The sequence below is a fragment of the Elephas maximus genome, chromosome 7, assembly GCF_024166365.1.
Source record: "Elephas maximus indicus isolate mEleMax1 chromosome 7, mEleMax1 primary haplotype, whole genome shotgun sequence".
NCBI classification, from domain to species: domain Eukaryota; kingdom Metazoa; phylum Chordata; class Mammalia; order Proboscidea; family Elephantidae; genus Elephas; species Elephas maximus.
The window spans coordinates 113,911,125-113,926,246 of record NC_064825.1 but is presented as its reverse complement, the minus strand read 5'-3'; the positions used below and the strand labels follow the sequence as shown (position 1 = coordinate 113,926,246).

Below are 15,122 nucleotides of genomic sequence, written 5' to 3'. Positions count from 1 at the left end.
TGATCCCTTCAACTTCACTGCAAACATTCATTTTCTCTTTTGTTAACTAGGATTCCATGGAGCTCTATGATGTTTTAAGGACACTGAATCCTAAAACTTAAGTGTGTACCCAGAGCTCTATTTGATTTGGGGTAACTGATAGTGACATTTGATCACTGAAAGTGATGAGGGAGATAGAAATACCTCAAAATTTCATCACCAATTTAATTTAATATAATCTATTAATGTTACCCCTACTTTGGACACATCAGGAAAGGAAAATTGCTAGAAAATGGCATCATATTTATTAAATTAGGGGCCCAATAGGATGGTAGGTAGATTGACACTTCAATGGGATGGATTGACACAGTAGGCCCAACAGTGGACTCAGACATACCAATGTCCATGAAGATGACACAGGAATCGACATAATCTTGTTCTGTTATACATGCAGTCACTGTAAGTCAGAACCAACTCAAGAGCAATGAAGAACAACAACAAATTAAGATTAGAATGCAAGATATAATACAGAACACACTGATACATTTTGAATTTCTCAAAAGTAAACATTTTTTCTGGAATACATGTGACCAAGGCTCTTGTACCTGTTGCTGTAATATTTAATAAATATTATTTTATTGCAAGTTTGTCCAATGAAATATTTGTTAAGCAATGAATCTTGTTAGTATAAGTATGTACCATGGAACATTTCATTAATGTCGAACACTTTTTGTGTAAGAATTTCCCATGAAAACATGCATTTTTGTTGTTGCTGTTGATCACGATGATGATGTTTGTTGTTTATTTTCTCTACTAGTTGCTTACTACTGATTTTTCTGAATGGGTGTTATAAACTGATGAAGTAGACTAGGAAATAGTATGATTTTTAAGAGTTATGGTGATATAAAGAACTCCCTGCACCTAAAATAATACCTACCTGACATTATCATGTATCAGAATTGAGAAATTATTTATTTATTTGCAAACTTCTATATTCTGCTTGCATTAAGGATGACCCATTCTCAGAGATATTTAAAATGTACACATTTAGATGTTCAGAACAAATCGGAGATACTTTTTTTCCAAAAAGGAGAATGAGTGGGTCAAAGAACCCAGAATCTTGACAGGGCGATAGTGGCTGATGCTGAAGATATTGATAGACTCAGTACACACTAGAATAATTCTTAGAGAACATTGAAGAACTAAAGATGGTAGGATGGAACTAGAAATTCAAATTTCTTTGCTCAATCAAGTATTCTACAGTAAATATCTATGATATCAGAACTTACAATAGAGCAAATTTGAAATAAAGTTTTCAAAAGGGGTTAGGCTTATAGTCGTTATACTGTGGAAGAAGAAAGACCCAGAAGAGAGAGTGAAACTTACTGCAGAAACAGCACACAACCTTTTCTAGGAAGAAGGGGTGAAGGCAACTCACAATCTCCAGTATTGCCCTCAATCTTCTGGATCAGGCTGGCAAAATTGAACCAGAAATTATCAGACTCCTAGAATTACTACTTTTCTCCTGAAAGTTCCAGCCAGCCACAGGATAAAAAGTCATCCTTAGCAGATATCTGCCTGTAGTTCACCTCAGGACTTCAGCAGATCCCTGCCACAAACTAAGATCTTGTCAGAGGCCAGTAATTTTCTACCTGGTAATTTCACTGGGCATGCTATCACACTGTAATACTTCTGTGCAGTATTTCATGTTAGTGAATATTTGGAAACCTACTTACTGTTCCAGTCAAAACTCATGCTTACAGAATCCTAAGTTTTCATTAAAAGGCAATGAATGTGAGAAGACGTAAAAGGGAATCCAAGTGGATTAAACTAAAGGAGCTTCATTAATTCCAATCAAGGATGTTCCACATTGATTTACTGACATTCTCTGTAAAATTTTATGAAATGAAAGGGCAGGTGTTATCATTAAGATATCTGGAAATCACAGTCTTTTACCCTGCAAGTTATCTGTTGTAGATTTCCAGAAATAAATTGATAGTTAGGATATATGATGATATAAATGCAGAAGTGCATATTCTAAATACCTTATGGAGTCTCTCATCTCCACGCTGTTATGTTAGAGGAAATAGACCACATTCAATTAAGTAGTACAAATCTCTGGATTTTGATATAGACCATTGATTTTAGCAGGAATGGATTCATATCATCTGTGTCTTGAAATCTTATACAAATTTGAAGGTTTCCATTAAAAAGGAAATACAAATTGAAACAGAAATGTGAGTATTTATTTAGAATGGGAAAGAAATAGAAACAAATTTATAGACAAAATGATCTTGGTGACGAACATCATAAAACCTGTAAATATGAACTTTCTTAAATTCAAGACACATTTCAGCATACTAGGTGGTAGGCATGTTCTTAGAAGCTATTCTAACACCAGAATGATAGCATTACTAAGTGATATATGTCATTGTTTTGAACCATCAAAATATACCTTTTAAGCCTCAAATATCATTAACTCGAATCCTATTTATTTGGACCCCAGAAATGCCTACTGGTACCCCAAGGCAAACTGATATTTGGTGAAGTGTAATCGAAAGGATGTTGGAATGGTAAGAGAATGTGCCTTTAACTGATCATGGTTAAAATATTCTGCTTTCAGGACACTTACCAGGATACATCACTACGTGAATGCATTGCTAAGGCCTTGCTGAAGGTCTTGGAAGGGGCCAGAACTAATAAGGGGCCATAAAACTTGTTTCACTAACTTCATGTTATCTTTTTCACTCTCTTTAAGAATATCAATATCTTGTAAGTATTCTCAGACCAAAAAAAAAGGAAGGGCTCTAAAGTAAAATGCTGATGACATTGTGCAGATAAAATAAAGTATAATATTTCTATATTAATAAAAATGTGTGTTTGTTACTAACAAAATAACAAATACTGTTGATCTACTTTAGAATTTATGTTGTATCAGTAAATACTTTGTTTTATATGGACCCCTCCTATTTTGGGATGAAGGAGATTGTAAAGATTACTAAAGTAAGATGTAAAAATTAATTTTCTCACCACACATACGAAGGAAGAAAGCATCGGTGGTTCAGTGGTAGAATTCTTGCCTTCTGTTTATTTAGACGATGCTATATGAAAGATAATACAAGCATATCTGTTTTTTCTCAGAAGAGATAACTGGACTAAATGGACCAAAAGAACCTAACTGCGATGACCGAATTCATTCTAATTGGAGTCACAAGGCGCCCTGAACTGCAGCTGCCCGTTTTTGGGGTCTTCCTCCTCATCTACATGATCACAGTGATGGGAAACCTAGGCCTGATCATCCTGACCAAGGTGGACTCCCACCTACACAAGCCTATGTATTTTTTCATCAGACACCTAGCCTTCATTGATCTTGGTAATTCTACTGTCATTTGTCCCAAGATGCTAGTAACTTTTGTTGTGAATAAAAATACCATTTCTTATTATGAATGTGCCACACAGCTGGCTTTCTTCATTTTGTTCATTATCAGTGAACTTTTCATCTTGTCGGCCATGGCCTATGACCGCTATGTGGCCATCTGTAACCCTCTGCTCTACAATGTTATCATGTCCCCAAGACATTGCCATGTGCTTGTGGGTATTCCATACATTTATAGTATCTTTCAGTCTCTGATGTTCACCATTAAGATTTTCACATTGACCTTCTGTGGCTCTAATGTCATCAGTCATTTCTGTTGTGATGATGTCCCCTTGATACCTATGCTCTGCTCAAATGCACAAGAGGTACAGCTGTTGATCATAATGTTTTCAGCATTTAATTTGATATCATCCCTCCTGGTTGTCCTGCTGTCCTACCTGCTGATTCTGATAGCCATATTTCGAATGCATTCTGCTGAGGGCAGGAGAAAAGCTTTCTCCACATGTGGTTCTCATCTGACAGTGGTGGTTGTGTTCTATGGGTCTCTACTGTTCATGTATGTGCAGCCCAAATCTGCTCATTCTTTTGATACTGACAAAATGGCCTCAGTGTTTTACACTTTAGTCATTCCCATGCTTAACCCCTTGATCTACAGCTTAAGGAATAAAGAAGTAAAAAGTGCCTTCTACAGGGTCATTAAGAATCCATGCAATCTTTGTATTTAATATTCAATATGCAATACTGTTTTGAGGCAAATGTACTGGAAATTATCTCTAAAACATTTTCTTTGGCTGCAAAGCTAAGACTGATTATAAAGCAAAGACAAATGCTCTGTGCCCATTATATTCATTCAAATTAATTCTCATAATGTATATTTCAACTTAAATGTCATTTCTTCCCCAAAACGGCAAGCTTCTATTCATTCTTTCCTTATGTGATTTTATAGAAACTCATATTTCCCTAATGAAAAGATTTGTCAGGCACCTCATCAGTAAACCGTGTGTTTGTTTCAATGTTGTTTTTGTTTTCATTAAGAAGGGAATGTTCTCAACCTTGCTTTCATGTCTTTTCTTAGACTAAATTAATACTAAAATAAGTAATCAAAACTGGAGACAAAGTGTTACCGGTGTTCCTATTGACCCCATCGGTAATTAGCCTTGTGTGTCTCCTACTGTGATAATCATTTCTTATCTATGTGCTGCTCCAACATATGTGAAGTGTGCTAGATAATTTTGATCAGTTATATAATTTGACATCCTTCCTTCTGAGAAAACTAGTCCTGCATGCTGGTTCTCACTACCCTATTCTTCATGCACAGACAGTAGTCAGAAAAGAAAAAAAAAAAAAAATGAAAAGTGAATAGAGACGGGGAGAGAAAAAGAGGAAGGAGAAAAAATATTAAGGATGCCTGATGTGAAGGACTATTTATTAAAGGTAATAACTGATGGAGATTATGATGATTAAAAAAGAATTCTAAAACCAAGAGAACATATTGGCATGCTTTCTAAGTCTTATTTTCAATGTATTGGAGAATATTATATGTATAAAGAAGGAAGATCAATGTATAAAAAGGGCATATTACTCTAGAGTGAACAATTGTATTGCTCAACATCCACGTATTTTATTAAAGGCAAAATGTGGATATTGTTACACTTCATTTGTAGAGGATGTATAAGGAATGGTAAGCTGAATTCTACTGAATGCATCGATATTATACTGAAGCAGTAAATACTTTCACCATTAATTTCTTTTTGTTCACTAAAAGACTGTGGGAACAAATATTTATGATATTTCCAATTTTTATTCCTTTCAAACTAACAAAAAATCTTCCTATCTTCCATGTTGCCTTCATCTTCATTAGGTTAATTACAAAACCCTTGTCAAGGGTCATAATTTACTCAAAACAAAAATGAAATAGTGTTTACTCTCTGTTTTTCCTTGGCATAGACAGAGTTCTAAGAAAAAATTCTGAATAGCTCAATAAGATGGCTGGTAAAACAAGAAAGTAAAGACATTTACCATAGTGCTGATGGTCCTTACCCCATCTTGATTTTGTTCTAGTCTCCACAAGGATGTGTGCCACTAACCCAGAGAAGTACAAACTTTAGTATATTATGCCTAAAGTGCATATTTTCTTCATTTTTTTGGAAACCTAATAGTATCTGACAGAGCTAGAATATATGTGCAATACCCAATACTGAACTAAAGCAGAAGCCTTGTCAAAAATGCAGAATGATTACATATTTTGGAAAGAATCAAAACTGTTCAAGAAGTGATAACAATTTATGTCAGAAAAGCTACTATGGTAAAACAGGTAAACAGAATAATATTTATGTAATCATAAAATTACAGATTTCTAGGTGTTTTAATTTGGAGTGTTATTGAGTATAATGCAGTTTACATATTTTATATGATTTAATATGTACCTATACATATTTATGTATGATTTAAGACCACACTGAATCAACATAAAGGTATATTAGGAGCTCCAAAAAATTGATCTCAGATAGAAGAAACACACACACCATTGCTTTGTCAATTCCAAATCATGGTGACCATGCGTGTGTCAGAATAGAACTGTCCTGCATAAGGGTTCAATGGCTGATTCTTCATAAGTAGATCCAAAGGTTTTTCTTTAAGTTATTCCTGGGTGGATTCCAAACTCCAACCTTTTGGTTAGCAGCCTGAGGTTGTGTGTGTGTATCCATATATATATATATGTAAGTATGTATGTATGTACAGAGGAAACCCTGGTGGCATAATGGTTAAGTGCTACTGCTGCTAACCAAAAGGTCGGCAGTTCAAATCCATCAGGCACTCCCTGGAAACTCTATGGGGTAGTTCTACTCTGTCCTATAGAGTCGCTAGGAGTGGGAATTGACTCGACGGCACTGGGTTTGGTTTTGTTGTTTTTTTTTATGTATATACAGAGACGATGAACAAAAATGCAGTAGCTAATATAAACACCACATTGGCTTGATTTTTTTTAACACAAACGTTCATTCAATATAAACTTATATATTTATTAAGCCAAACTGTAAAAATCTACTTCATCATGAAATGTATTTTTTCTGTATTTTGCAGAAAAAGTACAAATCTTAAAAAACTCAAGAAATGGATAAATTGAAGAATTTAATGAACAGAGCATTAATAGACAACCCATTGAAGAGCTGAAATATGTGTTTATAATAATTATTTATTACAGTGAAATTCACAACACAATCATTTAAAAGTGTTCAATTCAGTGGCTTTTATTACATTCACAATAATGTGTAACCATCAGGTTTATCTAGCACAAGATAATTTTTATCACTCCATAGATGTCCTCCTATAGATTAGGATACCTCTCCTGAAGTTCTCTACCTCCACACAGCCCCTGACAACCATGAATCTGATTTTTGTCTCTATGGCTTTTCCTATTCTGCTATTGCATATGAGTAGAAATGTTCAATATGTGATCTTCTGATTTTTTGCTTTTCTTACTTAGCATTAGATTTTCCAGTTTCATCCACATCATAGCATGTATTGCTACTTCATTTTTTATGACAGAATGAATGAATATACCGTATTTTCTTTATTCATTCATCTGCTGATGGACGTTGAGTTGTTTCCACTTTTTCTTGCTATTGTGAATTTGCTTCTATGAACATTCATGTAAAATTTTTTGTTTGAACATCTGTTTTCAATTCTTTTGGGTATATACTAGAAGAGGATTTACTGCACCAAAAGGCAATTTTACATACTGCAACATTGGTTGTAGTATATATTACTAATGGTAAGATACAAAAAAAAAAAAGATGGTCTTAAGTGTGGTTCCTTGTTACTCAAATAATTCATAAGTTGGGGATTATGGGTATCTCCCATTTTTGAAAGTTTTCTTTACACCACTTCACTTTTATGAAAGGCCTTGTTTTCACTGCTGGAAGTCCTAGCTAGAGCAATAAGCCAAGAAAAAGAAATAAAGGGCATCAAAATTTGTAAGGAAGAAGTAAAACTATCCCTATTGGCAGATGTCATAATACAGTACATAGAGAGCAGCCCTGGTGGCCCAGTGGTTAAGCATTTGGCTGATAACCAAAAGGTTGGCAGTTCAAACCTACCAGCTGCTCCTTGGAAGTCCTATGGGCCAGTTCTGCTCTATTCTAGAGGATTGCTATGGGTTGGAATCAACTAGATGGCAATGCATTTGGTTTTTGGGTTTTTATACATAAAGAACCCAGAAGGCTCCACATTAAAACTACTGGAACTAATAGGAAGATTCAGCAGAGTAGCAGGATACAAGACATACAAAAATCATTTGGATTCCTATACACAATACAGGGAACTATGAAAACGAAATCAGAAATACCATTTATAATATCCCTTAAAAACAAACAAGCAAAAAAAAAAAAACTTAGAGATCTATCTAACCAGGGACTTAAAATACCTATACAAAGAAAACTACAAAACCCTACTTGAAGAAACCAAATCAGACCATCATAAATGGAAGAACACACCATGTTCATGAATCAGTAGGCTCAACATTGTGAAAATGTCCATTCCACCTGAAGCAATCTATCAATACAATTAAACCAGATCCAAATACCAACAGCATTATTTAATGAGATAGAAAAACTAATCATTAATTATATGGAATATAAAGAGGTCTTGGATAAGTAAAACGCTATTGAAGAAGAAGAATAAAGTAGAAGGCCGTGAACTACCTGACCTGAGAACCTACTATATTGCTAGTCAAAACAGCTTGGTACCGGTACAACGACAAACACTTGAACCAATGGAACAGAATTGAGAACCCCAATGTAAATCCATTCACCTATGGTTGCCTGACAGAATTACTGGGCTGAGGGATGCGGACCATGGTCTCAGAAGACCAAGCTCAATTGGCACAATGTAGTTAATAAAGAAAAGAAAGCATTCTACATCCTACTTGGTTGAGGAGCATCTGCGGTCTTAAAATCTTCTGAGTGGCCATTTAAGATACTTCACTGGTCCCACCCTATCTGGAGCAAGTAAGAATGAATAAAACCAAAGACACAAGGGAAAGATTTGTCCAAAAGATGAATGGACCACAACTCCCACAGCCTCCACCAGACTAAGTCCAGCATAACTAGGTGGTGCCCAGCTACCACCACCAACCACTCTGACAAGGATCATAATAGAGGGTCTCCATGCGAGCTGGAGAAAAATGTAGAACAAAATTAAAACTCATAAAAAAGGACCAGAGTTACAAGTCTGACAGAGACTAGAGAAATCCTGAGAATATGTCCCCCGGACACCCTTTTAACTCAGTACTGAGGTTGCTTCTGAGGTTTGCGCTTCAGCCAAAGGTTAGGTAGGCCCATAAGAAAAAACAACAATACTCAACCATGTATAAGAGACTAAATGGACACACCAGCCCAGGGGCAAGAAGGAAAGACAGGACGGGGCAGGAAAGCTGGACAAATAAAACACATTTGTCAAAACTCATCAATGTGTCAGTGTGTTTCATTGTACGTAACGTTTCCTCAATTCCTGTACATATGGAAGTCACCAAGGAAGGAGGCATGGATAAAATTTTATCAGACAAGATATTTTCTTTTACAAGTAAATTTGACTCACTATGAGGTCCTACTGAACGTTACCCAACTCTGGTGATATGACAGCTGAGGAACTCCTAAAGTTGGGGCAGTTATGTGGTAACACATTGCATTACAATAATTCTTACGGGTTTGTCTTATGAAAGGGGAGGTAAATATATCCTTATTTAGAGGTGTGGGGCAGGAGAGGTAAAGTTTTAATTTCAAATCCTCTGGTTATTAATTATGTAATTTTGGGCAATTATACAGTTCAGCTGAGGTCCCCTTCTTCTGCACATGAGATTCCCGGTCGCTTTATGGAACGTTTTGACTCGTGGCAGCCCCCTGTGTGTCAGAGCAGGACTGCGCACTCCACGGTTTTCAATGGCTAACTTTTAAAACCCAGAATGCCAGGCATTTCTTCTGAGGCTCCTTTGGATGGACTTGAACTTTCAACCTTCTTGGTTAGCAGCAGAGTGTGTTAAACGCTTACACCACCCAGTAAATATGGAAATAGCGTGGGTTAAATTACGAGTTAAATGTTGGGTTTGACATATGTATGAGCCAATTCATATGTATATAGCACAGTGCCTGGCACGTATTTCTTTTGGTAATAAATTTGTAGAAAAATCCTAGGTCATGATGATAATGGTATTTACTATTTCATCATGACTTTGCAACTGTTGCAGTTTTACTGAGATTGAGCTGATATCCGTTTTTTTTCCCGTTGTGTCTATATTTCTTGACTGTGTAAATGAATGAATACATTTACATCATATGGATTCCACGAGACTGTATAGATGACTCATGTTTTGTTTTTTCATTGAATTACCCCTTCCTTCTTTTCACTGGGGAGTATGTAGGATATCTTGGATAATTAGCAGGCACGACAAGGGAAATTTTTAAGTCCTTCAGATGTTTTCATCATAATCAGTAAAATGCATGCTAATTCTTTGGGGAATATGGCAAAGAGAAGGGAAATCATAAATTCATCCTACCAAAGAAAACAAGAGAATCATTTAAGGAAAACAAATCTGATTTCCTACTCAAGGTGAGTGGGTTCAAATTCTCTTTGATTCTGATTATCAGGTAGATTTCGGTCATTTACCATCACTCCTGACTCCTGAAAGCAGACACTATTATGGCCACTCACAAATTACCCCTTCAGCTTCACCACAAACATTCATTTTCTCTTTTCTTAACTAGGATTCCATGGAGCAATATGGTGTTTTTAGGACATTAAATCCTATAAATTAAGAGTGTGCCCCAGCTCTATTTGATTTATAGGGGCTGGTATTGGCATTTGGTTACTGCAAGTGAAGAGGGAACTGGAAATACTTGAAAATTCAGCACCAATTTAATTTACTAAAATCTATTAGGATTAGACATACTTTGAGTGCTTCATCAGGAAAGACCAAATGCTGGAAAAGGACATCGCATTTGGTCAAGTAGAGGGCCAACAAAAAGGAAGGAACTCTCAATGGGATGGATTGACACAATAGTTCATACCAATAATGCGCTCTAACATACTGACAATTATGAAGATGGAAAAGGAATGGATGTCATTTTGCTCTGTTATATATGAGGTCACCATAAGTCAGAGCCAATTCGACAGCAACAAGCAACAATATGAAATTAAGGTTAGGATTGCCAGATATAATACAGAACTTTCAGGTACAATTGAATTTCACAAAAATAAATAATTTTTTAAATTTTAATTATGCCTGAGACAATATTAAATAAATAAGTATTCTTTCAGTATGAGAATGTCCAATGAAATATTTGTTAAAAAATGAATATTGTTAGTATAAAGCATGCCCCATGTAACCTTTGATAAATTTTGAATAATTTTTACATAAGAATTTCCCATGAAAAACACACCATTTTTTGGTTGTTAATGATGATAATATTGTTTGTTCTTTCTTTTCCCTACTAGTTTCTAGACTGGAAACTACAGTATTTTTTATGAGTTATGGAGTTATGAAGAACTCCCTAAACCTAAAGTAATTCCTACGTGATATTACCATGTCTGAGGACCGAAAAATAATTTATCTGCACACTTGTATATTCTTTCGGCTTTAGTGATGATCACTACTCAGAGATAAAAAAAGCTCATATTTCGATGTCTAAGACACATTAGAGATATTCTTTTCCAAAAAGGTGAAATCTAGATGTCTTCAGACAGGGGTAGTAAATGACACTGAAGATGTTCATAGGTTCAATAAACATTAGAATAATTCTCATGGAACATTGAAAACTTAAAAGTCATAGGATGGGAAGTAGAATCTGAATTCCTTACCTCAATCCAGCATTCTACAGCAAAATCCTATGAAATCAGGCTTTGTGATACAGCAAATTTGAGATACAGTTTTCAAAAGAACATAGGTTTATAGTTCTTATTCTGTGAGACAGGAAGGACCTGGAAAGAAGATTGGAGCCGGGGGCAATAAAAAAACAGAGAACTTATCTAAAAAAAAGAAGGGACAGAGGTGACTCACCAATCTCCAGTATCATCCTGCCTCCCATTCTCCTGGTTCAGGATTGCAAAATCAAACCAAAATTTGGCATATTTCTAGGATTTCTGCTATTTTCCTGAAAATTCAATCCAGCCTGGGGATCAAAAGTTATCCTTAGCAAACATCTGTCTGCACTCCAGCTCTGAACTTCAGCTGCTCCATACCGTAGACTTAGGCCTTGTCAGGGGCCCCTGGAAGTTTCTAATAGTTGTGCAGACTAAGTATGGGCATTATATTGTGTAATAATAATTGTATCCTACTTTTTTTATATCGCTGAATATTTGGAACACCATTTACTGTTCCAATTTAAAATCATGCTTGCAGAGTCCTAGGTTTTCACTGATGGACAATGAATGCCAGAAGAGGTTAAAAGGGAAAATAAGTAGATACCTCTAAAGAGATTCATTTGTTCCAATCAGGAAGTTTCACTTTGATTTACTGACTGACTTTGTAAAACTTCATGAAAAGAAGGTTTAGAAATTATCACTAAGGTATTTGAAAATCACAGTCTTAAACTCTATAAATTCTCTGTTATAGAGTTCCAGAAATAGTTTGCAGTATATAATGTAATAAATTCCCAAATAAATGTAAATATTCTAAATGCCTTATGGAACCTACCACTTCCGTAGTGTCATATTAGAGGAAATAGCATATATACAATTAAATATTCAAAATCCCTGAATGTTGATATAAGCATAGTTTGTAACAGGTATACATTCAGATCTTGTACATTTTGAAACTTATATAAATTTGGGGATTTTAATTAAAAAATGACACACAATTATAAATACAAATGGAAGCATGAATGTGAATATTTATTTGGAATAAAAAAATAAATACATTTCAATTATAAAAGTGACCTTGTCCAAAAAATTATAAAATAAATATAAAAAGAGTTTATTAATTACATTCAAGGCACATTTCAGCACACCAGGTGCAAGGTGTGTTCTTAGAAAATTTTCCAGTAACAGAAAGATAACCTTATTAAATGATACTTTCCATTGTTTTTGAACCATAAAAAGTATACCTACTAAGCCTCAAATGAAGTATCATTAACTCAGTTCCCATTTATCTGGGCCCAAGGGATGCCTGTTGACACTCCATTGCAAATTGACATCAGGCGAAGTGCAATAGAGCAGAAGTCAGAATGGGAAGAGACTATGTCCTAAATCAAGATTATGGTGGGCAAACTGTGGTTTCACAGTGGTTGAGCTCTCTGTTACTAAACGGAAAGCTGGCAGATGGAACCCACCAGCTGTTCCACAGGAGTAAGATGTGGCAGTCAGCTTCCATAAAAATTACAGCCTTGGAAACCCTATGAGGCAGTTCTCTTTTGTCCTATAGAGTCACTACGTGTTGTCTCTGTCACATTGTCTCTGCTTCTTTCTCTAAAATTATCAAAATCCCACATAAATTCTCAGACAAAAATGAAGTGGACGAAAGGAAAAATTTGATGTAATTTTGTAGATAAAATAAAGTATACTATTTCTATGTTAATATTACAGATTTTTGAAGTTAAAATAAACTTTGGGATCTCCTATATCTCAAAATAGGGGGATCCATATAAAATGCATTATTCATTGTCACAACGTAGATTAATTTCCATTGACTTTCTTTAGAATTTAGTCTATGTTATATTAAAGTAATGTGTTACATATAGATCCCCCTATTTTGGATGTGGAAACCCTGGTGGTGTAGTGGTTATATGGGTTCAAACTCAAACCCACTAGGTGCTTCTTGGAAACTCTATGAGGCAGTTCTACTCTGACCTATATAGTCACTATGAATCAGAATTGACTTGATGGCAATGGGTTTTTTTTTTTTTTTTTTGTGTGTGTGGGATATAGAAGTTTCTAAAGTTTACCTCAACTTCAAAATCAGATGAAAAGCCCAGTGGTTAAGTGCTTGGCTGCTAACAGAAAGATCAGTCACTCTGTAGGAGAAAGATGTGGCAACCTGTTCCAGCAAAGATTTTCCCCTTGGAAACCCTAAGAGGAAGTTCTATTCCACCCTATAGGGATTGCATGTGTCAGAAATGACTCAACAATGACACAAAACAATAACAATATGAAGGAAAAGGTCAGTGGTTATTCGCTGGTAGTCTTCTGTATGGGAAACCTAGGTTAGACTTCTGGCAGATATAATTCATGCACTACCAGCACTGGGTCCGTCACTAGCAGATTCTGCGTTGCTATGATGCTGGACAGGTTTCAGCAGAGGTTCTAGACTAAGACAGGCTAGGAAAAAATGCATAGTGATCAACTTCTGACAATCAGCCAGTGAAAACCCTGTGGATCACAAGGGTCCGATCCAAAACAGATCATGGGGATGGTAGAAAAATGGGCTATGTTTTGTTCCATTGTGCTTGTGGTCACTGTGAGTCGAGGATAACTTAATGACAGATAACAACAACAAAAAATATGAAGAAAAACTTCCATTGCTTCTGAAATATTATAACTTGTTTAGACAACACTACATGAAAGCTAATACCAAACCCTCTGTTTCTTCCCAGAAGAGATAACTGGACCAAATGGGCCAACAGAATCTAACAGTACTGACTGAATTCATTCTAATGGGAATCACAAGGCACCCTGAGTTGCAGCACCCGCTTTTTGGGGTGTTTCTCCTCATCTACATGATCACAGTGGTGGGCAACCTGGGCATGATCATCTTGACCAAGATGGACTCCCGCCTACACACACCTAAGTATTTTTTCATCAGACACTTGGCCTTTATTGATCTTGGCAATTCTACTGTCATTTGTCCCAAGATGTTAGTAAATTTTGTTGTGGATAAAAATACCATTTCCTATTATTCCTGTGCCACACAGATAGCTTTCTTCATTTTGTTCATTATCAGTGAAGTTTTATCCTTTCGGCCATGGCCTATGACCGCTATGTGGCTATCTGTAACCCTCTGCTCTACAATGTTATCATGTCCCAAAGACTTTGCCATGTGCTGGTGGGCATTCCATATCTCTACAGTACCTTTCAGTCTGTGATGTTAACCATTAAGACTTTTACATCCATCTTCTGTGGCTCTAATGTCATCAGTCATTTCTACTGTGATAATGTTCCCTTGTTATCTATGCTTTGCTCAAATTCACAAGAAATAGAATTGATGCTCCTAATATTTTCAGCATTTAATTTGATATCCTCCCTCCTGGTTGTCCTGCTGTCTTACCAGCTGATTCTGATAGCCGTATTTCGAATGCATCCTGCCAAGAGCAGGATAAAAGCTTTCTCCACATGTGGTTCTCATCTGACAGTGGTGGTTGTGTTTTATGGGACTTTATTATTTATGTATGTGCAGCCCAAATCTGCTCACGCATATGATACTGACACAATGGCCTCTGTGTTTTACACTTTAGTCACCCCCATGCTTAACCCTTTGATATATAGCTTGAGGAACCAAGAGGTAAATAGTGCCTTCCGTAGGGTTTTTAAAAATTGATGCCAACTTTATATTCAGTATTCAATATTCAACCTTGTTTTAGTAAACAATGCAGAAGGTAATGTCACTTGATAACATTTTTAATAGATATAAATGTGTTCCTTTTGGTTCCAAGGCAGAGGCTAATTATAAGTTAGATGCTATCACATTGTTTATACTGAGACAAATTAATCCTCTTTTAGATATCCAGTTAAGTGTCATTTCTTTCCCAACATTCCTTGCTTCCTATGCTTTGCTTACTTA

General features: G+C 35.8%; 1 protein-coding gene and 1 pseudogene across 1 annotated transcript; both read left to right on the top strand.

The window, feature by feature from the left end:
• Positions 1 to 3,138: 3,138 nt before the first annotated feature.
• LOC126080430 (olfactory receptor 8K5-like) lies at positions 3,139 to 4,080 on the top strand. Its single transcript, XM_049891647.1, has one exon. The coding sequence runs from the start codon at positions 3,139 to 3,141 to the stop codon at positions 4,078 to 4,080; it is 942 nt and encodes a 313-aa protein (XP_049747604.1).
• Positions 4,081 to 13,956: 9,876 nt separating this feature from the next.
• Positions 13,957 to 14,879, top strand: LOC126081178 (olfactory receptor 8K5-like; annotated as a pseudogene).
• The last annotated feature ends 243 nt before the right edge of the window (positions 14,880 to 15,122 follow it).

Excerpts from the sequence above, each read along its gene's own strand:
- LOC126080430 (XM_049891647.1), top strand. The coding sequence starts at position 3,139 with ATGGACCAAAAGAACCTAACTGCGATGACCGAATTCATTCTAATTGGA.